The sequence below is a fragment of the Rattus norvegicus genome, chromosome 4 (genome assembly GCF_021556685.1).
Source record: "Rattus norvegicus strain SHRSP/BbbUtx chromosome 4, alternate assembly SHRSP_T2T, whole genome shotgun sequence".
Taxonomy (NCBI): Eukaryota; Metazoa; Chordata; class Mammalia; order Rodentia; family Muridae; genus Rattus; species Rattus norvegicus.
This window is the reverse complement of record NC_141537.1, coordinates 32,077,145-32,101,595: the sequence shown is the minus strand read 5'-3', so window position 1 is coordinate 32,101,595 and position 24,451 is coordinate 32,077,145. Positions and strand designations below refer to the sequence as shown.

Sequence of the window (24,451 nt, the reverse complement as noted above, 5' to 3'; positions counted from 1 at the left end):
GGGTCAGTCCATGTATAGTCTTTAGGTAGTGGCTTAGTCCCTGGAAGCTCTGGTTGCTTGGCATTGTTGTTCATAAGGGGTCTCGAGCTCCTTCAAGCTCTTCCAGTTCTTTCTCTGATTCCTTCAACGGGGGTCCTGTTCTCAGTTCAGTGGTTTGCTTATGGCAGTCGCCTCTGTATTTGCTGTATTCTGGCTATGTCTCTCAGGAGCGATCTACATCCAGCTCCTGTCAGCCTGCACTTCTTTGCTTCATCCATCTAATTGGATGGCTGTATATGTATGGGCCACCTGTGGGGCAGCCTGTGAATGGGTGTTCCTTCTGTCTCTGTTTTAATTTTTGCCTCTCTATTCCCTGCCAAGGGTATTCTTGTTCCCCTTTTAAAGAAGGAGTGAAGCATTCACATTTTGATCATCTGTCTTGAGTTTCACTTGTTCTAGGCATCTAGGGTAATTCAAGCATTTGGGCTAATAGCCACGTATCACTGAGTGCATACCATGCGTGTTTTTCTGTGACTGCGTTACCTCACTCAGGATGATATTTTCCAGTTCCAAACATTTGCCTATGAATTTCATAAAGTCATTGTTTTTGATAGCTGAGGAATATTCCATTGTGTAGATGTACCACATTTTCTGTATCCATTCCTCTGTTGAAGAGCATCTGGGTTCTTTCCAGCCTCTAGCTATTATAAATAAGGCTGCTATGAACATAGTGGAGCATGTGTCTTTTTTGTATGTTGGGGCATCTTTTGGGTATATGCCCAAGAGAGGTATAGCTGGATCCTCAGGCAGTTCAATGTCCAGTTTTCTGAGGAACCTCCAGACGGTTTTCCAGAATGGTTGTACCAGTCTGCAATCACACCAACAATGGAGGAATGTTCCTCTTTCTCTGCATCCTTGCCAGCATTTGCTGTCACCTGAGTTTTTGATCTTAGCCATTCTCACTGGTGTGAGGTGAAATCTCAGGGTTGTTTTGATTTGCATTTCCCTTATGACCAAAGATGTTGAACACTTCTTTAGGTGTTTCTCAGCCATTCGGCATTCCTCAGTTATGAATTCTTTGTTTAGCGCTGAACCCCATTTTTTAATAGGGTTATTTGTCTCCCTGCAGTCTAACTTCTTGAGTTCTTTGTATATTTTGGAAATAAGGCCTCTATCTGTTGTAGGATTGGTAAAGATCTTTTCCCAATCTGTTGGTTGCCCTTTTGTCCTAACCACAGTGTCCTTTGCCTTACAGAAGCTTTGCAGTTTTATGAGATCCCATTTGTCAATTCTTGATCTTAGAGCATAAGCCAATGGTGTTTTGTTCAGGAAATTTTTTCCAGTGCCTATGTGTTCGAGATGCTGCCTTAGTTTTTCTTCTATTAGTTTGAGTGTATCTGGTTTGACATGGAGGTCCTTGATCCACTTGGACTTAAGCTTTGTACAGGGTAATAAGCATGGATCGATTTGCATTCTTCTGCATGTTGACCTCCAGTTGAACCAGCACCATTTGCTGAAAATGCTATCTTTTTTCCATTGAATGGTTTTGGCTCCTTTGTCAAAAATCAAGTGCCCATAAGTGTGTGGGTTCATTTCTGGGTCTTCAATTCTGTTCCATTGGTCTATCTGTCTGTCTCTGTACCAATACCATGCAGTTTTTAACACTATTGCTCTGTAATATTGCTTGAGTTCAGGGATAGTGATTCTCCCTGAAGTCCTTTTATTGTTGAGAATAGTTTCAGCTATTCTGGGTTTTTTGTTATTCCAGATGAATTTGCAAATTGTTCTGTCTAACTCTTTGAAGAATTGGATTGGTATTTTGATGGGAATTGCATTGAATCTGTAGATCACTTTTGGTAAAATGGCCATTTTTACTATGTTAATCCTGCCAATCCATGAGCATGGGAGATCTTTCCATCTTCTGAGGTCTTCTTCAATTTCTTCCTTCAGAGGCTTGAAGTTCTTATTGTACAGATCTTTTACTTGCTTGGTTAAAGTCACACCGAGGTACTTTATATTGTTTCTGTCTATTATGAAGGGTGTCGTTTCCCTAATTTCTTTCTCGGCTTATTTCTCTTTTGTGTAGAGGAAGGCTACTGATTTATTTGAGTTAATTTTATACCCAACCACTTTGCTGAAGTTGTTTATCAGCTTTAGTATTTCTCTGGTGGAACTTTTGGGATCACTTAAATATACTATCATATTATTAGCAAATAGTGATATTTTGACTTGTTCTTTACCAATCTGTATCCCCTTGATTTCGTTTTGTTTTCTGACTGCTCTGGCTAGAGCTTCAAGAACTGTATTGAATAAGTAGGGAGAGAGTGGGCAGCCTTGTCTATTCCCTGATTTTAGTGGGATTGCTTCAAGTTTCTTTCCATTTTTAATGTTAGCAACTGGTTTGCTATATATGGCTTTTACTATGTTTAGGTATGGGCCTTGAATTCCTATCCTTTCCAGGACTTTTATCATGAAGGGGTGTTGAATTTTGTCAAATGCTTTCTAAGCATCTAATGAAATGATCATGTGGTTTTGTTCTTTCAGTTTGTTTATATAATGGATTACGTTGATTGTTTTCCTTATATTAAACCATCCCTGCATGCCTGGGATGAAGCCTACTTGATCATGGTGAATGATTGTTTTGATGTGCTCTTGGATTCGGTTTGCCAGAATTTTATTGAGTATTTTTGCGTCGATATTCTTAAGGGAAATTGGTCTGAAGTTCTCTTTCTTTGTTGGGTCTTTGTGTGGTTTAAGTATGAGAGTAATTGTGGCTTCATAGAAGGAATTCGGTAGTGCTCCATCTGTTTCAATTTTGTGGAATAGTTTGGATAATATTGGTATGAGGTCTTCTACGGAGGTCTGATAGAATTCTGCACTAAACCCGTCTGGACCTGAGCTCTCTTTGGTTGGGAGACCTTTAATGACTGCTTCTATTTCCTTAGGAGTTATGGGGTTGTTTAATTGGTTTATCTGTTCCTGTTTAACTTTGGTACCTGGTATCTCTCTAGGAAATTGTCCATTTCCTGCAGATTTTCAAGTTTTGTTGAATATAGGCTTTTATAGTAAGATCTGATGATTTTTTTAATTTCCTCTGAATCTGTAGTTATGTCTCCCTTTTCATTTCTGATTTTGTTAATTTGGACACACTCTATGTGTCCTCTCTTTAGTCTGGCTAAGAGTTTATCTATCTTGTTAATTTTCTCAAAGAACCGACCTTTGGTTCTGTTGATTCTTTCTATGGTCCTTTTTGTTTCTACTTGGTTGATTTCAGCTCTGAGTTTGATTATTTCCTACCTTCTACTCCTCCTGGGTGTATTTGCTTCTTTTTGTTCTAGAGCTTTTAGGTGTGTTGTCAAGCTGGTGACATATGCTCTTTCCTGTTTCTTTCTGCAGGCACTCACAGGTATGAATTTTCCTCTTAGCACAGCTATCATTGTGTCCCATAAGTCTGGGTATGTTGTACCTTCATTTTCATTAAATTCCAAGAATTCTTTAATTTCTTTCTTTTTCTTCCTTGAACAGGTTATCGTTGAGTAGAGCATTGTTCAATTTCCATGTATATGTGGGCATTCTTCCCTTATTGTTATTGAAGACCAGCTTCAGGCCTTGGTGATCTGATAGTACGCATCGGATTATTTCTATCTTTCTGTACCTGTTGAGGCCCGTTTTTTTGACCAATTATACGGTCATTTTTGGGAGAAAGTACCATGAGGATGTTAGAAGAATGTAAAACCTTTTGCTTTAGGCTAGAATGTTCTATAAATATCTGTTAAGTCCATTTGGCTCATGACTTCTCTTAGTCTGTCTACGTCTCTGTTTAATTTCTGTTTCCATGATCTGTTCATTGATGAGAGTGGGGTGTTGAAATCTCCTACTATTATTGTGTGAGGTGCAATGTGTCTTTCGAGCTTTAGTAAGGTTTCTTTTATGTATGTAGTTGCCCTTGTATTTGGGGCATAGATATTTAGGATTGAGAGTTCATCTTGGTGGATTTTTCCTTTGATGAATATGAAGTGTCCTTCCTTATCTTTTTTGATGACTTTTAGTTGAAAATTGATTTCATTTGATATTAGAATGGCTACTCCAGCTTGCTTCTACCAACCATTTGCTTGGAAAATTGTTTTCCAGCCTTTCACTCTGAGGTAGTGTCTGTCTTTGTCTTTGAGGTGTGTTTCCTGTAGGCAGCAGAATGCAGGGTCCTCGTTGCGTATCCAGTTTGTTAATCTATTCTTTTTATTGGGGAGTTGAGGCCATTGCTGTTGAGAGATATTAAGGAATAGTGATTATTGTTTCCTGTTATATTCATATTTGTATATGAGGTTATGTTTGTGTGCTTTTCTTCTATTTGTTTTTTTGCCAAGATGATTAGTTTCTTGCTTCTTCTAGGGTGTAGCTTGCCTCCTTATGTTTTGCTTTACCGTTTATTATCCTTTGTAGTGCCGGATTTGTAGAAAGATATTGTGTAAATTTGGTTTTGTCATGGAATATCTTGGTTTCTCCATGTATGTTAATTGAGAGTTTTGCAGGATACATTAACCTGGGCTGGCATTTGTGTTCTCTTAGGGTCTGTATGACATCTTTCCAGGATCTTCTGGCTTTCATAGTTTCTGGCAAAAAGTCTGGTTTGATTCTGATAGTTCTGCCTTTATATGTTACTTGACCTTTTTCCTTTACTGCTTTTAATATTCTTTCTTTATATTGTGCATTTGGTGTTTTGACTATTATTTGACAGGAGGACTTTCTTTTCTGGTCCAATCTATTTGGAGTTCTGTAGGCTTCTTATATGCTTATGGGTATCTCTTACTTTAGGTTAGGGAAGTTTCCTTCTATGATTTTGTTGAAGATATTTACTGGTCCTTTGAGCTTGGAGTCTTCACTCTCTTCTATACCTATTATCCTTAGATTTGATCGTCTCATTGAGTCCTGGATTTCCTGTATGTTTTGGACCAGTAGCTTTTTCTGCTTTACATTATCTTTGACAGTTGAGTCGATGATTTCTATGGAATCTTCTGCTCCTGAGATTCTCTCTTCCATCTCTTGTATTTGTTGGTGAAGCTCGTATCTACAGCTCCTTGTCTCTTTTTTTGGTTTTCTATATCCAGGGTTGTTTCCATGTGTTATTTATTGATTGCTTCTATTTCCATTTGTAATTCCTTCAACTGTTTGATTGTGTTTTCCTGGAATTCTTTCTGGGATTTTTCAACTCCTCTCTATGGGCTTTTAATTGTTTATTTATGTTTTCCTGGAATTCTTTCAGGGATTTTTGAGATTCCTCTCTGTAGGCTTCTACTTGTTCTCTAAGGGAGTTCTTCACGTCTTTCTTGAAGTCCTCCAGCATCATGATCAAATATGATTTTGAAACTAGATCTTGCCTTTCTGGTGTGTTTGAATATTCCATGTTTGCTTTGGTGGGAGAATTGGGCTCCAATGATGCCATGTAGTCTTGGTTTCTGTTGCTTGGGTTCCTGTGCTTGCCTCGTGCCATCAGATTATCTCTAGTGTTACTTTGTTCTGCTATTTCTGATAGTGGCTAGACTGTCTTATAAGCCTGTGTTTCAGGAGTGCTGTATACCTGTTTTCCTGTTTTCTTTCAGCCAGTTATGGGAACAGAGTGTTCTGCTTTCGGGCATGTAGTTTTTCCTATCTACAGGTCTTCAGCTGTTCCTGTGGGCCTGTGTCTTGAGTTCACCAGGCAGGTCGATTACAGCAGAAAAGTTGGTCTTACCTGTGGTCCCGAGGCTCAAGTTTGCATGTGGGGTGTTGCTTATGAGCTCTCCACAGCCGCAGCAACCAGGAAGATCTGAGCTACCCTTTCCGGGAGCTTCAGTGCACCAGGGTTCCAGACGGCATTTGGTGTTTTCCTCTGGAATCAGTAATGTGGGCAGAGAGCAGTCTCTTCTGGTTTCCCAGGCATGTCTGCCTTTCTGGAGGTTTAGCTCTCCCTCCCACGGGATTTGGGTGCAGAGAACTGTTTATCCGGTCAGTCCCTTAAGGTTCCAGCGGTGTCTCAGGCGCAGCGGACCTGCTGCTCCTCGGCCCTCCTCTAAGGGAACCCAGAGGCCATATACAGTTTCCTCTTGGGCCAGGGATTTGGGCAGGGGTGAGCAATGTTTGTGGTCTCTTCAGCTCTGCAGTCTCAGGAGTGCCCACCTGACCAGGCGGTGACAGGGTTTGTGAGCAGAGAGCTGCTGCGGGCAGGGATCCGCCGGTTTGGGACTTCCTGAAAGCAGGCTATTATTATGTCAGACCTGCTCATGATGTCTCAGGGAAGATTGTAAAAGTGTTTGTTCAAAGCTTAGTGGGTTGTTTGGGGGACCCTGGACCTTAAGAGTTCGGAGAGCAATGCTGATGAAGGAGGCCTGCCAGGGGAAATTTCAGAAGGAAGTAAAGACTCTGTCAGGTATGTTCATGTGATATATTTGAATTAATAATCTGTGATTTGTGGTCACCTAAGGCTGGAGTACATTCTTCGATGAGTAGGATACCAGTTCTACTTAAGCAAAGAGTGCTTTATTAGGAAAATTGTTGCTGGGCTCAGCTATGATTAAGAAGAGACCAGCATCGAGTTGAAATCTTTTTGGAAGTGTTTCCCTGGGGTTAGTACACAGAAACTGTGGTCCAGAGAGAGAGCCAAGGCTGCATTGTAGAGTGGGTTCAGACCCTGGTAGCGTGTAAGGGTGTAATATGTAGTACTGGTTTGGACATTATGAAAACCATATGATTGGATGGGGTCAAATAAAAAGCTGAATCCATTGGGAATCGTAAGATTGTAGAGTTCATGGGGAGAAGCTTAGTGTTGGCACCATGCCCATACAATGGTCTTGGAGTCCCTGCAGAAAGCCCAGGAAGTTGTTGATTAAAGTGAGTCCTCAGGTGCTGTGGAGATCTCAAGAGAGTGATGATTCCAGGACTGTGAGACAATCAGTAAGACCAGCAGCAGCTTGTAGAGTAGGGACAGCCTGAGCCTATGAGATGAGCTATGTCTATGGTGACTGGCTGAGCCAGAGGGATGTGTCCTGGCCAAAAACTCTTTAGTAGTATGATTCCTCATGACTTGTTCAGACATGCTTATTGTTATTTTACAAGCCTCCTTCTTCTACATCTACTTCCACTTCCCTTCCCCAAGGAGCCTCCCTTTCCCGTTTTCTCTATCACATCATTTGTATCCTGGGCTCCCTTGTTTTCCCTATTTCCACCTTCTTCTCCACCTACTTCTACTGTCCTATCAGATCAGGAGTCTCTCTTTTCCCATTTCTCCTGTCAGGTTACTTGTACCCTGCCATTACCTGCCTCCTTAAAGAGCCCTCCTTTCATTATGGTTCCATCTACAAAAACTCTCTTGTCCTTAGGTGCACACAGCTATAAGCAGCCGAGGAAGGCTGGGAATGGGAGAAGAGGCTTTCTTCAAGGAGGTACACACCAATTCATTGTCCAGTGCCAAACCATCAGACCTGAAAACTTACATACAGCTAGCATTACATGGACTGAACAGGTTATATTTAGGACACACACACACACACACACACACACAAACACACACACACACAAACACACACACACACAAACACACACACACTAGCAATTAGTTGTTTTCTTTTTTTTAAAGTCCATGAATTTGAATTTGAAAGAGAGCAGGAAGCTGTATAATGGTGTATTTGAAGGGGAAGGGAGAAATGTAATTAAATTATAAACTCAAAAATTAACAAAAATGAGAGAATGAATACAGACATACACACACACACACACACACACACACACACACACACACAATCCCCTGGATTATGACCCAGAGTAAAAGCCATCTGCTTTGTTTCAGATTCAGTTTGTTCCTTAGTCAAACCCTGAAAGATTATCAATAATGTTAATTCCAATTGTTGTCCAAATAAACTTAAAAAAATAAAAAACTTTACATCCAAATGCAGCCACAGTCTTACAATTAGAACTTTGGTATATGAATTTGGAGGAGATATAATTCAACCCATAACAGATGATTAGCTCATACCTAATCAAAGAATTGTAATTTTTCCTGGAATGTCTGTTTTCTTTTTATTTGTGCCTATCTCCAGTTTCTTAGCTCTTGTGATTTAAAAATATGCCTGGTGAAAAAATGTTATGCATTGTTCACATTTACTGATAATTTTCTATAATATATTTCTAAATCTGTCTACTGTCCAAACACAGAGCCTCATGCATCCTAAGTAAGTATTCTACCATTGGGCTCCCTCTTCAGGATTATGAACAAAAACAAAAGTGAAACTACTTCCTCATTCTGATTCTGCACCACATCTTTAGAGGCTGCGCATTGAAGGCAGAGAACCTTGCAGCTGAACAACCCAGATTTTTTTGTTTCTGAACAGGACCCTGAGAATTGTATCTGAAGAAAAATAAGAAAACACAGCTTAAAGTCATTGCTTTCAAGCTTCTGGAAGAATACAGTTTTCAGGAAACTGGTAAGTTTCTGAATCATGACATCTTTCCTCATTTTTCTGCACATGATGAGGAAGTTACTTCTAAAAGTTCTAGCTGTAATTTTGAATCAATCCATACTTTTAAGTATGATTAAAATACTAAGTTAATTAGTAGAAGCAGCACATTAGATATGTAGGAGCATGTTTAACTGATACTAACTTGTAAATGCTTTCCTGGGCAGAAATGCTCTGTTGACTACAGTTAAAATAATGAGAACTGGTAAGAATAATGAGCAAGTTCTTCACTGTGACAAACAGGCAGATAAGAAAGATTGAAAAATAAAGCAAAAGGACTTCAAAATTAAACAACCACAAGTTATGGTAGAACCTAGGGTCCTATGTGATAATGTCAGTTTCTACCTTCCTTTCTATGTAATGTAAGATTTTTTCCCCCAAGTTTTGTTTGCAAATCCATCAAAGGCAGCTCCCTTCAGGGCTAGTCATTTAAGTTTTCCTTTTACATCTATTTCAGACAGCAAGGGAGCTGAGGAAATGATGTGTGTGTGAGGAGGGTTGTTGTAGTTTTCTTTTTATTGCATTGTATTAGTGTGCTTTTCACAAAAACAAAACTACCTTGCTTGTGTTTAGTTTCAGTTCCTGGGATCCTCAGTGTGCATAGCTCCCCAGGGCTGCAGCTAAAACTGGGAAGTTTCTTTCTCTTTAAGCAGCCTTCTCAGGGCTTGGATATCAAGTGAGCTGTCTTGGACCCCTGAGGTGAAGGTATACTTGTCCTTGCTCAGGGTAGGAGAGTTTTAAGGGCTAAGTTCTCTGGAGCATGGCCTCCTGTAGCTGCACTGAATTTAACATAATAAGATCCTTTTTTCACCCTTTAAAACAAGAAGGTAGGAGGTTCTAAGGAACCAAGATTTAATAAATTGGTATTCTCAAAGGTTGTTTAAACCTATGACAGCAATTTGATTTACTTTGTTCCAACACTAAAAGTCAAGATGTTCTTAAAATTTGTAAGTGCCTAGGCTTTTTAAACGCTTCACTGAAGAAATATCATAGATTTGAATTATGTTCTGAACTGCTAGAATGTTGGAAGCAGATTACGGAATTTTTGACATTTTAGTGTTTCTAAGGGAATTTTTGAAGAGTTTAGCACATCATAACGAGACAAGATGTTCCACTTATCAAGAGTGAGATTCAGGGAGTCAAAGTGTTTTCTATCTCAGAATCTGTCTATCCCTTTGGTGTCTACTGGCAGCCTCTGGTTTTGAGTTAGTGAAAACAGCCCACGTAGTAGCCAAGGTCTTTGGCAGCCCTCACTGCCTGAAAGAATGTGTGAGCTGCAGAGGAACTTCCTGATGTGCAGTGTTTCTCAAATGAATAGGAAAGTCCTGTTAGATTTTCTGTTTCCCCTTTCAGTTAAATCCAAAGAGGAAGTCTTCTAGAGTAGCCAAGGGAGCGTGGATGGTTAAATAGTTAACTGAGTGCTTTCCACTGGAAACTGACACTGCTTCTAACCCTTCCTGGACGAGCTTGTGGAACAGGCAAGTCCCTGGCTGGAAGGTCAGTTTCTGCCTTGGGCTCTGAGGCCCTGAACACCAAGGGGCCTCATCCAGGGTTACCTTGTAGAAGAAGTAGCTTCCTCTGGGACTGAGTGCCCCAACAGGAAGGTGAGACAATACTTTGTGACTGCAGAGTGGGGTGTGGGGGGGGGGGTAAGCTGATTCATCTTCTTTCCTCCTCCTTAAGGCAAGTACCTTAAGAGTACCACTCAAGTGCTCAGTTTTTGACCATATTTGGGCACAGTACTAGGTCCTGGCTCACAACTGCACCCAAGACCTATAACCCCTCTGTCCCCTTGCCCCTTCCCCGCCCGCCTTGCCCATGTCCTCCCTGCCCCACTGCCTCCCGCCGCCCCTCCCTCCCCTCACCCCTCCCCTCTCTTCCGCCCTCCCTCCCCCCTCCCCCCACCACTGCCCTTGGTTTAGTTTGGATGTGTGACTTCTCTGACAGACTTCTGTGAGATCAGTGAGCCCAGCTGAGCTGCTTTCTAATTAACAAGGCTTTATCTACTTTTAATCTGGTCTAATCTTAATTATATCTGCATTACTAAGGGAGACAAAAATCCTATCGCCACTAAAAGGATCCTTGGATAACTGTCTCCCATCTACCTAAGTAAAATTATTACCTGGTACATTGAGACACTGAGCACTGGAGGCCTTTCAAAAGATGCATATTTTCATTGTGTGAATGTATTCCATTTACTCAGCATGTTTTGTTAAGAAGCCAGGGTATGATATGTGGGACTGAAGACGGTGAGCACAAAAACTCAGTCTCGTGTAGTGCATAGAAAAAAAGAGCGAGACAAATTATAGAGTAAAACCATATAAAAGATTTGTTTGCGTTAAGTTCTCAATAAAAAAAAATCCAGAAAAGGAATGGGAAATGCTGGTAAATGGGACCAGTAAGCCAGACAATCAGTTCCTCATGATAATAGTAAGAGTAATAGTAATAATAGTAATAGTAATAATAAAAATAATGATAATGATAATAATAACAACTTTAAGAAAGTGTGGAGCCAAGAACCATGGGTGTGTTAGGGAATTCCAGGGAGACAAACAGCCCAGAACAGCTGCGAACAGCTGCACTGTCTGTAATAAGAATCAAGAAGAGGCCCAAGCAACTAGATTCACTTCTGAGAATGAAAAAGCAGTATAATGCTGGAATGCCAGAGAGGTAACAGCATGCCTCATCTTGTAAGGCTTCACAGTGTCCATCAGGTGGAAGCCATTGGGAGAAGGAGCAGACAGAATGTCTGCATGAGGTCACTGGCATCAGTGGTTTGGACTGGCAGGGAGAGAAGGCAGGCGGTGCTGGATGTACTTTCACTGGAAGTTTACTTCACAGTGCAAGTAGTGTGCAGAGCAGGAGAGCGGCCAGCTTGCAGCATGCTACTGGGTGTTTATTTTATCAGAATGGTTTAAGCATGGGGAAAGATGCCATCTAGGAAAAGAGTATCCCTTTGACTGTTCTATAAGGTGCTGTTTAAAAACGCTTGGGGTAGAAGTTGAAGGGAGAAATCTGTACCATAAACACTTCCTGAACAACAGCCCATTAGCTTGCATTTTAATTTACTGTGATGTTGACTTTACTGGTGTTTTTGTTTGTTTGATATAATATATTCTGAGCAAATACATTTTTTAGGAAGACCAGCTCTGTCCTGCATGTGTATTTGCTTTCTGGTGACTTACAGAACATGACTTTGCCACATTTTCCAATGAAATAGCTCCAAGAACACACAGCTCAAGTTTCTTTTATAAAAAGAAGTCTCCAGGAAAGACTTGGTAAGTTTCTAATTACTCTCTTTAATGTCTAAAGTCAATTGCAACCCCGGCATCTGGGAGACTGAAGCAGAAGTATCTTGAGTTTGAAGACAGCCTCAGCTACAGAGTGAATCTGTGTCCCCCTCCTGAACTATAGAAGAACTGGTCACTAAGGCAAACAAAACCTAATTCTGAAAATGAAGGCATATCTCTAAAATTGCATAGGCTTCAAATGCATGTTTTCCTTATTAAATATTCTATAAGAAAGGAGAGTATCATTTCTTTCATCCCGTACTGTTAACTGGGCCTAGCGCTGACTGTTGACGGCCCACTGAGGGAACAATAGAGTGTTCTGGAGGTGGACGGGACTGCAGATGACCAAGAATCTAAGCATACTAAATGATGTAGAACAGCATAACCAACTACAAACTCTAAACTATGTAGCATGTCAAAAGTTACATCTAATAAAAGACAGAAACGTGGGAAGTTTAGTAACCATTTTCACTGAGTCTTCCTTTTACAGCTACCATGCAGAATAATCTGGGGAAAAGCATTACTGTAATATACCCTTCAGGAAACTGAAACAAACCTGTGCAGTTTCCTGCCCCAAATGAGAAAGCAGGGTGAGCATGTTGGCCTCCAGCCCTACCTTAAGGGAGGGCATGCCTGGGCTGCTGCTCAGGCCCTGCCTTGAAGTCAGCAGTTGTGACAGTATGTTTCTCTGACACTGTTGATCCCCAAAGATATCAAGATAAAAGTTCATTAGGAACAGACTGCAGAATGGAGGACTAATAAGAGTGCAGAACCCTGGAACTGCTCATTCGGACTAAGTATACAGGGGAAGATTCTCCAAGCAGTAGCCAGCATCCCTCTCCCATGTTAACACAGACGTTTCCCGTGAGTTCCTCTGAAACGGATGAACAAGAATGGCAATGGTTTCCCTCATATTGCCCCCTTTATGGAACAGCCTGGTTGGAAAGAGACCTCCTTTTACCATCAGATATTTTTCCTGGCCACAGCTTCTTCCCCTATATACACAAGATGTGGCATTTTGGTTGGTATCAAAGGCCCAGGGGTTTCAAATGCATTCCTACAGTCTATCCAGGATTCAAAGTTGAAGTCATAAAAAAGAGCCAGTTACTAGGAATGCTTCTTTACCCAAACCGTTGTCACCTATAAACTCGTAGCTTCTACATTGTGCTGTGTGGACATATAAAATGTTTTTGAGACTGACAGAAAAATCATGCAAAACTATCACAAATACAATAGCTTTAAGATTAGGATGTAGCTCAGTATAGAGTCCATGCCTACCAGATGGTTCTGTTCCCAGTATGAACAAGGAGAGAGAGAGAGAGAGAGAGAGAGAGAGAGAGAGAGAGAGACAGAGAGAGAGAGAGACAGAGAGAGAGACAGAGAGAGAGAGAGAGAGAGAGAGAGACACAGAGAGACACAGAGAGACACAGAGAGAGAGACAGAGAGAGACAGAGAAAGACAAAAAGACACACAGAGAGAGAGAGAGAGACAGAGAGAGAGAGAGAGAGAGAGAGAGAGAGAGATCCTGTAAAATAGTGCATTACTTTTCAACCACCATTGTAGAGGTGGGGAGGTGAGGAAGTTCTGATGTTATAGAGGGTTACATCTGTGTGTGTGTGTGTGTGTGTGTGTGTGTGTGTGTGTGTGTGTGTGTGTGTGTGTGTGCTCACGCAGTTGGAATTGAATCAGGACCATCCACCTGCTAGGCAAGGGTTCTGCCATGGAACTATATCCCAACCACGCTATTTTTTTTTAACTTTTAATTTTAGTCAGAGTATCACTACATTACCTAGATCTTTAACCTTAAGCAATGAGGAAGCTTCTGTAATAAGAGATAAAATATCAGGCTTGGGAAGAAGAGATGAGAGTCACTGAATTTAAGAAGAATGCTGCTTCTATTTTATTTCCCTGTGATTCAACCAGCAAAGGACACATGACCAGACACTGCCATTGTGTGAGATAATTTAAAAACAGAGGGCCCACAAGCCCCACATCTCACACACACATACCAGTTCTAGGTATAAGGACATATCACATTACAGAGGAATTTTAGTACAAAAATCAAAAGAACTGCTCTGGTTAGGGATCACATCTAAAGACCCTCAAGGTAGGTCTGTGTGATCTGACCACAGACACACCATTAGTGCACACCTTTAATTCCTAACAATGAAGGTAAGATTAATTTGTAAAAGGAAGCTGCTACCTTTGAAAGTGATGTCCAATTGGGAGGCAAAGTAATAAATCATAGAAAGATTTGACAGAATGAGTTAGTTATAGAACCCGCCCACTCTTACAAGAACAGCACAGGAAAGAGAAGTCAGGGAGGGTCAATCAGTTGGGAAAGAGTTCAGGCAATGAAGTTAATGCAGTGTGGTTGATTTCATTTATGAGTTCCATTCAGTTTGTGCAGTTCATACAGTGCAGGTCAGCAGAGGCAGGTGAAGTCAGAGAATAAAAAGGAGCCAGAAGATTAGAACAAACAGACAGAGTTAGTTTGAGGCCAAGCAGAGTAATTCATTCAGAGGAGCTTCTCAGCCAGATCAAATAAGTACCTTGGAGAAGAGTTTGAGCTAGAACAGATCAGTTGAATCACACAGCCAGAGTTCAGAAGGAGCTAGAAAGGGTAAGTTATTCAGCAGTGATCTGAGACAACAACAACCACATCAGGGAAATAAAATATGCTTTTATACCACATAAACATACTACACAGATACATACACACCAAACAAATATACCACACACATATATGCTATACCATATGTGAAAAACACATGTGCACCACACACATAATACATAAACACACTGTCCATACCACAAAATACACACAAACACACACACACACACACCATACACACACACACAAACACACACCATATACTCACCTAAACACGGTTGTCACTTATGTACACAGTAGCCAGTGAACAGGACATCCTCATGTGCTGCCCGTACAGATGCCTAATGTACAGAAATAGCTGTAACTACTGACCAGTGGAGAAGAGGAAGCCCATAGCTGCTTTTTAAAATCTAGAAATATTCACCTAGGTTATTTTTCTTCCTTATATCCTGTTTTTCCAGAGAAACATTTGATAAGGTTATACTTTTTTCAATGTGTGATTTTGACAGTTGTGTAGAAATTTAGATTTCTGTGGCTATAGGACGTATTTCTGGATCCCCTAGTCTCTGAGACTGTTTTTGTGCTAAATCCATGTTGGTTTTTCACTCCAAATCTGGAGTATAATTTGAGATCAGGTATTATGATACCTTTACATTATTCTTTATTCTTAGAATTGCTTTGGCCTGTTCAGATCATTATCATATTTACTGACCAGTTTGAGTTTAAGAATATTAAGTTTTGTGGATGTTCATATGTTTAAAGTTTAACTAAAACATTATTCTACCAAAAAAGATAATTTTGTTTCTGAAGATTCTTTTTTTATGTTACAAAATCCCAACTTCCACATAGGTAAGTCTTAAAGGGAACATTATCAAAGACAAGGAATGTATCACCTGGCAAATACCTACTGCTTATTTTAGAATCAAAATTACAATTGCATGTGAAATGGGAAATACTCAGGTCTAATATGTGCTATAGAATGACTGCCATATGGTTTAAAGTTATTCTTAAAACATATCATGCATCTTTATATAATTTGTATGAGGTTACATTCCAAGTTGCCTGTGTGATTTCCATGATAAAGTATAGTGCTAAGATATTGTCATATTACATTTCTCAGGGATCAACTTTGAAGCTTGGACATGGATAGGCATGTAACTCAACCTAAATTGATCAAAGACTGGACCAAAGAACACGTAAGAAAATGGATTACTGAAGACCTTAAAATTGATGAGAAATATGCCCAAATCGTGTTTGATGAAGAGGTAACAGGGATGGTCCTGCAGGAACTAACTGAAAAGGATCTTAGAGAAATGGGCTTGCCACGGGGTCCAGCACTTCTGATAAAACGTATGTATAACAAACTAATTAGTTCCCCTGAAGGTCACAATCAAGATTCCAGACAATTAAATAATAAAATACTCTCTATAAATGAACAACCAAAAAAGAGTAACAGTGAAGAAGAAAACTCAATTTCATTGAACAGTGACCTTGGTCTTAGAGAGACAGGGCAGAATGAGGAACAAGAACCAAGTCTTATGAAAATAAACACATTAGGTGATGTAGAGACTAAAGACATGAAAGGTAATAAGCCCAAATCAGAACAGATGTCTTGCATGCCACACCCTTTTAATTTTGCCCATGATGCCAAACGATACATAGAACATTCTATTTTGCGAGTGGCTGAGACAGGGCCACTCAATCTCATTGACCCAGTTCATGAATTCAAAGCCTTCACAAACACAGAGACAGCCACACAAGAGCAAATGAAGATGAAATTCAGCAATGAGACGTTCCGATTTGCAGCAGCTTGCATGAATACACGTACCAATGGTACTATCCATTTTGGAGTAAAGGACAAACCACATGGGGAAATTGTTGGTGTGCAAGTCACCAGTAAAGACATCTTTATTAACCACTTCAATGTAATGATCACAAAGTATTTTGAAGACAGTGATATCTATGAAGCCAGGGCGTGTATCCGGGAACCAAGGTTTGTGGAAGTCCTTCTGCTGAACAATACACAATCTAATAGATTTGTCATCGAGGTGGATGTTATTCCCAAACATTCTATATGTCAAGAAAAGTATTTCTACGTCATGTTGCAAACTTGCACAGGTACAACATGGAAACAAAGCAAAGATACTTCATTGTTTGTGAGAGAAGGAGCTAGCTCTCGGGATATCCTGGGCAACCCCAAACAACGGGATAGAGAGTTCAAAAAATTTCTTGAGAATTTAAAGATGTCGATAGCATCTAGAAAAGCAGCTGAAGAATGTATGGTGGTATCTAAGAAAGACAGTGAAGGACTAAAACTGTCTAAACTTTTGACCAGACACCAAGGCTCACTTGATAAATCTTACTATGATTGGTACATTCTTGTAACAAATTCCTGTGTACCAACGCAAATGGAGCACTTAGATTTTATAAAGGAAATTAAACTGTTTGCTGTGCTAGATTTGATCCTTACTCTCACATCCAGGGAGTGTTCAAAGCTTACAGAGAAGGCAGGGTAGCAAACCTTCACCTACCCAGTCATTATGAGGAAAAAACTACCATAGAAGAGAAAATTTCTACTCTGAAACTCTATGAGCAGCCCAGTTGGATCTTCTGCAATGGCAGAGTAGATTTGTCATGTCAACCTCTAGAGCCACATTTATGGCAGAGAGATAGAGCTTCTGGCGTTAGAAAGGTCATTTCATTCCTCACAGATGGAAATATAATAGCAAGGGGGAAGGTTTTGGTGGTGTTTCTATTACTTTCTCCAGTAGAAAATCAAAAGGATCCACTCCTTGAGACTTTCTGTGCTTTCTATCAAGTTTTTAATGGAATGGATAATATGTTATGCATCTGTGTAAACCCAAGTATCTACCAACAATGGAGTGATCTCCTACAAGTAAGACTGGAAATGAAAGATGATTTAGCAAAACATAGCATTTCCACTTTAAACATAGAACTGGTCAACAGCACCATACTCAAACTGAAATCAGTGATTCAGTCTTCAAGGAGATTTTTGCCCTCCTGTGGTTCCTCCTCAGTTATTCTGGAGAAAATGGATGAAGACATCATGAGTGCATTGGAAATCCTCTGTGAAAATGAGTGTAGAGACACAGACATAGAGAAAGATGAATCTCAATTCCTAGAATTTAAGAAATTGAGAGAAGAACACTTTTATCGAGGAGGCAGAGTATCCTGGTGGAACTTTTATTTTTCTTCTGAAAACTATTCTTCAGCTTTTGTAAAAAGAGATAATTTTGAAGAGCTGACAACTTTAATACAGCAGTGTGCAGACTCTCCTAAACCAGTATTTGCCAAAGTTATCAACTTGTACCATCACCCAGGCTGTGGAGGTACAACGTTGGCTATGCATGTTCTCTGGGACTTAAGGCAGAAGTTCCGGTGTGCTGTCTTGAAAAACAAAGCAACCGATTTTAGAGAGATTGGAGAGCAAGTAAGCAAGCTTATCAGCTACAAGGCTTCCAGCCGCCAGGATTACATTTCCGTTCTTCTCCTTGTGGATGATTTCGAAGAACAACAGAAAACCTATATTCTACAGAATGCCATCAATTCCTTTATAGCAGAAAAGGGTGTGAGATATGAAAAAACTTTAGTAATCATCCTAAACTGTATGAGATCTCAGAATCCAGATGAAAGTGCAAAATTAGCTGATAGCATTTCACTAAAATACCAACTCTCTCCAAAAGAAAAAAGAGCCTTTGAGGCCAAACTGCAGGAAATAGAAAAGGAGTATAAGGACTGTGAAAACTTTTATTCCTTCATGATCTTGAAAGACAATTTTGATACAACTTATATAAAGAATGTAGTGAAGAATACACTGAAGGACCTAGATGCTCACAGCAGAAAAGCCCAGCTCATTTCTTATCTGGCATTACTGAACACTTACCTTATAGACTCTAACATTTCAGTATCACAGTGTGAAATATTTTTGGGAATCACTTTCACAATTAAACGTGGGAAACCCAACACTATAGAAGACAACATGGGAACCTATTCTACACTTCTAATAAGGACTGAAGTTTCAGATTATGGGAGGTATGCTGGTATACGTATCATTCACCCTCTAATTGCCATCCACTGTTTAAAAGAAATGGAAATGAACTATGGAATGGATAGGTGTCAGATTGCACTGAATATGCTAGAAGAGAACATATTCTATGATTCTGGAATAGGAAGAGAAAAATTTAGGCACGATGTGCAAACTCTCCTGCTTAAGAGACAACGCAAGGAGCATGGAGCTGAAATAGACACACTCTTTTCCCCATTCATTGAAGAATTGCAGGATGAGGAAGCTGAAAAGGTCTTGGCTGCAGGAAGTAACCGATTCCCACAAAATACATTCTTTTGTCGAGCTTTAGCAAGACACTTCTATCTTAAAGAGAAGAACTTTAGCAGTGCTCTGGTCTCGGCAAATCAGGCCAAAAGGAAAGCACCTAAGAATTCCTATATTTCAGGCACAGTTGGTCAAGTTTACAAAAGTGACATCAGATGCTGGTTAGGTAAAAATAACACTTGTAGAAGTCTTAGTATGGATGATCTAACACGCTTCTTAGATGTTGGTGAGAAGGCTTTGAAAGCCTTCAAAGAGTCTCAGGAACAAACTGACAGTAAAGACTATGAAACTGAGGTCTGGCCATCACCGACGTTCCGAAGAATAACATAAAATATAGCTGGCTTCTTCGGGGAAATAGAAATGGGTCTTGACCCTATCCAGTTTCTTTAGCTCACACCTCCTTTCCATAAAGAAAATGAAATGTCAAAAGAATCTATTGCCTAGAACAAATGAAACTCAAGACGGATGATCAAAATGTGAATGCTTCACTCCTTCTTTAAAAGGGGAACAAGAATACCCTTGGCAGGGAAGAGAAAGGCAAAGATTAAAACAGAGACTGAAGGAACACCCATTCAGAGCCTTCCCTACATGTGGCCCATACATGTACAGCCACCCAATTAGACAAGATGGATGAAGCAAAGAAGTGCAGACCGATAGGAGCCGGATGTAGATTGCTCCTGAGAGACACAGCCAGAATACAGCAAATACAGAGGCGAATGCCAGCAGCAAACCACTGAACTGAGAATAGGACCCCCGTTGAAGGAATCAGAGAAAGAACTGGAAGAGCTTGAAGGGGCTCGAGACCCCATATGTACAACAATGCCAAGCAACCAGAGCTTCCAGGGACTAAGCCACTATCTAAAGACTATACATGGACTGACCTTGGACTCTGACCTCATAGGTAGCAATGAATATCCTAGTAAGAGACCAGTGGAAGGGGAAGCCCTGGGTCCTGCTAAGACTGAACCCAGAGTGAACTAGACTGTTGGGGGGAGGGCAGCAATTGGGGGAGGTTTGGGAGGGGAACACCCATAAGGAAGGGGAGGGGGAGGGGGATGTTTGCTCAGAAACTGGGAAAGGGAATAACACTCGAAATGTATATAAGAAATACTCAAGTTAATAAAAAAAAGAAAAAAGAAAGAAAAAAAAGAATCTATGGCACAGTTTTTATCTGGAAAGGGGACCATCCCTCCAGAACCCAAAATTCTCAGCAACTTTACAACCTTCCTACAGAATTTGAAATGATCCTTCGATGGTTTTTCTGGATTATATGGGTCTTCTGAAATGGAGGAACACTCCAAAAGAATTGAAAGAACTCTCACTAAGTAAGAAAGTCAGCTGTTGTTTCAAGAAATATGCAGAACGTTTTTGCCAGGAGTTACAGGGCAAAGAAGATCTGTTACTCCAAGAGGAGAACTGTAGGAAGCGCATAAAAGCTTGGCGAGCAGATACATTTTCAGGACTCCTTGAATATCTTAACCCAAACCACAAAGAAGCAGACAACATGGAAAATATAGTGGAACACTATGCCTTCCTATTACAGCATACCTTAAACAAGCAATTGTCAAAGGCACGGATAAAGGACAAACAAAATTTCATTTTGGCCAACATTATTCTCAGTTGTCTAAAGCCCAGTTCCAAGCACATCCTGCCATTTAGCACACTGAAAAAAAAGCTCAGAGAGGTCCTGCAGATTGTGGGACTAACTCATTCATACTTGACCCTTATTTCCTGGCCTGTCTCCTATTCTGGCCAGAAAACAAAGAGCTAGATCAAGATTCCTAACTGATAGAAAAGTATGTCTCATCCTTGAATCGATCTTTCAGGAGACAGAACAAGCACATGTGCAGGTCCAGGCAGCCAAGCACACTCTTCTACTTGGGGCAGAAGAAGGGTCTTAACAGTCTTGTTCACAAGGCTGAAATCGAGCGCTACTTCAGTGAAGTACAAGATTCAAATTCTTTCTGGCAGAGTGGAGTATTGTGGGAAAAAGGAGAGGTCAAAGACATCCTATGCCTGCTGGATGGCCAGGCTGAAGGCAAACTAATCTCACTAGAATATGGAACAGAGGCAAACATAAAAATACCCATGACTTCTGTGCATTCTGGTCCACTCAGAAGTGGGAGGAACATGGAGAGAGTCTCCTTCTACCTTGGATTTTCCATTGAGGGCCCTCTGGCATATGGCATAAAAGTAATATGAGGAGGTATATTAGTTCAACAATGTTATTTTGCATCTCTCATTGTACTTACTCTTCCTAGCCCATAGAATTTGCATGGCATTATTGGCTTAATTATAATCACACAGTTTGCTTCTTTTTCTCTGAATCGGTCTGGAAAACTTTGTAAGACAGGGAATATATCCACACCACAAGCTTGACCACAGTAGCAACAGTCATTCCATATCCTCATTATGCACTCCCAAGTAGAGATATTTGGTTAAGACATTTCAGTTGGTCCCAGAGTAACTCTCTAACTGGTCAATAAAAATCCGTTGTAAATTAACTGACTTTTTGAATTATTTCTTCATTATCACACCAGGGATTTAACTAAGAAGAGGCTGAAAGTAGTGCTAGACAGACAGCCCAGCAGTTAAACACACTTGCTACTCTCACAGAGGACCTGAGTTCAGTTCCCAAAACCCACATCAGTGGCTCACAACCTCTTAAATTTGGCACAAGGGGATCTAATGTCCATCTGCACCACCACTGTGGCAATATACATATGCTCATGTGTGCATGTGTGTACAAGCCCATGTGCGCACACACACACACACACACAGAGAGAGAGAGAGAGAGAGAGAGAGAGAGAGAGAGAGAGAGAGAGAGAGAGAGAGAGACTAGACGCAACCACTGAAGTGAGAACGGGACCCCCGTTGAAGGAATCAGAGAAAGGACTGAAAGAGTTTTAAGGGGTTCGAGACCCCATATGAACAACAGTGCCAACCAACCAGAGCTTCCAGGGACTAAGCCACTACCCAAAAGACTTACATGGACTGACCCTGGGCTCCGACCTCATAGGTAGCAATGAATATCCTAGTAAGAGCACCAGTGGAAGGGGAAGCCCTTGGTCCCGCCAATACTGAACCCTGAGTGAACGTAATTGTTCGGGGTAGGGCAATAATTGGGGGAGGATGGGGAGGGGAACACCCATATAGAAGGGGAGGGAGTGGGATTGGGGGATGTTGGCCCGGAAACCAAGAAAGGGAATAACATTCGAAATGTAAATAAGAAATACTCAAGTTAATAAAATAAATAAATAAATAAATAAATAAATAAAAAGAATCAAAAAAAAGGAAAGGAGATGCTATTAATTGTTGTAGGTGATGGAACGTGCTTACACCCTCAAGCATGCAGGAGGCTAAGGCAGGTAAACTGTAAAGTAGATGATAGGCAGGGCAGTATAGCAAATTCCAGGCCTGCATGTGGTTACAGAGTAAGAGACTTTAAAAAAAAAATCCCTATTTCCAGAAATCACACATACTGCTGGCACCTGTTCTTAACAACTGCTTCCTCCTCTACATCCTACATTTCCCTCTGTTAATAGACTTCAAGTGGCAGCATTTCTAGAAGGTACCTTGTGGATACAGTTTTATCCCTAACTTCCTCACAAAGCAGCTAAGCCTAAGCCTTAGCAGCCATAAATTAAGAAATCCCAAGGTGTGATCTGGATGAAGGAAGTTATAAAGAAAGGCTGAAAAACTTTAGATTTTCCCGAGAGTCAAAGCTGACTTCATGTCACTCAGGCAGAGACCTTTCTGAAGGTTCTTAGTCTTGTTAAAAAATGAATTTGAAGACAAACTCAGAAATAACTCCTGTATAATTTATCCCAGATTTACTGGGATTAGGCCAGGGCAGCTAGAGAGCTTGCAGCTTCCAGAAAGCGGCAAGTAATTGGCAAGAAAATAGAGGGAGATACACGCCAAGAGATAACAGAGACAATGGAGACAAAAAAAAAAAGCGTCAGTCCTCATCTGTACCCTGGAGCAGATCCTATGATCTACCCCCTCCTTCCCAGAGACAGCTGGACCCCAAGAAGTTGTAACACACCCAGGCTCACAGGTAAGTCCCCCTTTCCCCATTATTACCATAACTGAGACCCCTGGAGTTAATATCTACACCCAGAAGCAGAGCCTGTGTCCCAACCTCCCTTCCCACTCCATCCCTATCCCTATCCCCCAAGAAAACTCGATCCCAAGGAATTCTGACAGAGCCAAGTTCACAGATCAGACTTCCCAGACCTCCTCTCATATCCAGACACCCAGGCTCATAGGAGGGATACTTTGCAGTCAGTGACGGCAAGGCCAGTTAATACCAGAGATAAACAGATGGCCAGAGGCAAGTGCAAGAACATAAGGGACAGAATCCAATGCTATTTGGCAACATCAAAATCCAGTTCTCCCACCACAGAAAGCCCTGGATAACCTAACATACCTGTAAAGCAAGATTCTGACCTAAAAATCCCATCTCATGAAGATGATAGAGGACCTTAAGGAGGACATCAATGACCCTTAAAGAAATACAGGAGAACACAGTAGAAGCAGGTAAACAGGTAGAAGCCATTAAAGAGGAAAGAGATAAATCCCTTAAAGAAATACAGGAAAATACAATCAAACCAGTGAATGAATTGAACAAAAACATCCAGAATCTAAACATGGAAAGAGAAACAATAAAGAAATCATAAAGGGAGACAACCCTGAAGATGGAAAACCTAGGAAAGAGATCAGGAGTCATAGATGCAAGCATCACCAACAAAACACAAGAGATGAAGAGAGAATCTCAGCCATAGAAAATACCATCGAAGACATTGACACAACAGTCAAAGAAAAACACATAGTGCAAAAAGCTCCTAACCCAAAACAGTCAAGAAATTCAGGTCACAATGAAACAATGAAATTCAAGAGTAGTAGGTATAGAAAAGAGCAAAGTTTCCCAGTTCAAAGGGCCAGTAAATATCCTCAACAAAATTATAGAAGAAAACTTCCCTTACCTAAAGAAAGAGATGTCCATAAATATACAAGAAGCCTACAGCACTCCAAATAGACTGGACCAGAAGAGAAACCTCTCCTGTCACATACTGAACCTTATACAAGCATAGTCGGAAACTTCAACACCCAAAGTTCATGGAACCAGATACAGAGACACAGTGAAACTAACAGAAGTTATGAACCTGTGATAGTTTGTATATCCTCAGCCCAGAGAGTGGCACTATTAGAAGTTGTGGACTTTTTGGAATAGGTGTGCCACTGTGGGTGTGGGCTTTAAGACCCTCATGCCTGGAAGCCAGCCTTCCACTAGCAATCTTCAGATGAAGATGTAGAACTTTCAGCTCCTCCTGCCCCATACCTGCCTGGGTGCTGCCATGCTCCCACCTGGATGACAATGAACGGAACCTCTAAACCTGTAAGCCAGCCCCAATTAAATGTTGTTCTTTTAAGAGTTGCCTTGGTCATGGTGTCTGGTCACAGCAGTAAAACTTAAGTAAGACAGAACTAAATGGATTTAACAGATATCTACAGAACAAAGAGTATACATGAATGGGTCCAAGGCTCCAGTTACATACATTGCAGAGGGTTGACTTATGTGGCATCAAAGGGAGGGGAGCCCCTAGATCCTGGGGAGCATCGATTCCCCAATATAGGGGGCTCCTAGAGTGGTGAGGTGAGAGTGGGTGGGTAGAAGAGCACTGTCTTAGAGGCAAAGGTGAGGGGGATGGGATGGGAGATTTGCAGT

The 24,451-nt window shown here is 40.8% G+C and overlaps 1 protein-coding gene and 1 pseudogene across 1 annotated transcript in view; both read left to right on the top strand.

The window, feature by feature from the left end:
* LOC134486562 (sterile alpha motif domain-containing protein 9-like) overlaps positions 1 to 19,247 on the top strand; it is a 30,399-nt gene extending 11,152 nt beyond the window's left edge. The window contains 4 exon segments of the mRNA XM_087659693.1: positions 8,340 to 8,432; positions 11,604 to 11,743; positions 15,490 to 16,823; positions 16,826 to 19,247. Of these exon segments, the coding sequence (XP_087515819.1) occupies positions 15,512 to 16,823; positions 16,826 to 19,164 (3,651 nt within the window). The 5' untranslated portion in view covers positions 8,340 to 8,432; positions 11,604 to 11,743; positions 15,490 to 15,511 and the 3' untranslated portion in view covers positions 19,165 to 19,247.
* A 536-nt stretch (positions 19,248 to 19,783) lies between these two features.
* On the top strand, positions 19,784 to 21,048 carry Samd9l-ps1 (sterile alpha motif domain containing 9-like, pseudogene 1; annotated as a pseudogene).
* The last annotated feature ends 3,403 nt before the right edge of the window (positions 21,049 to 24,451 follow it).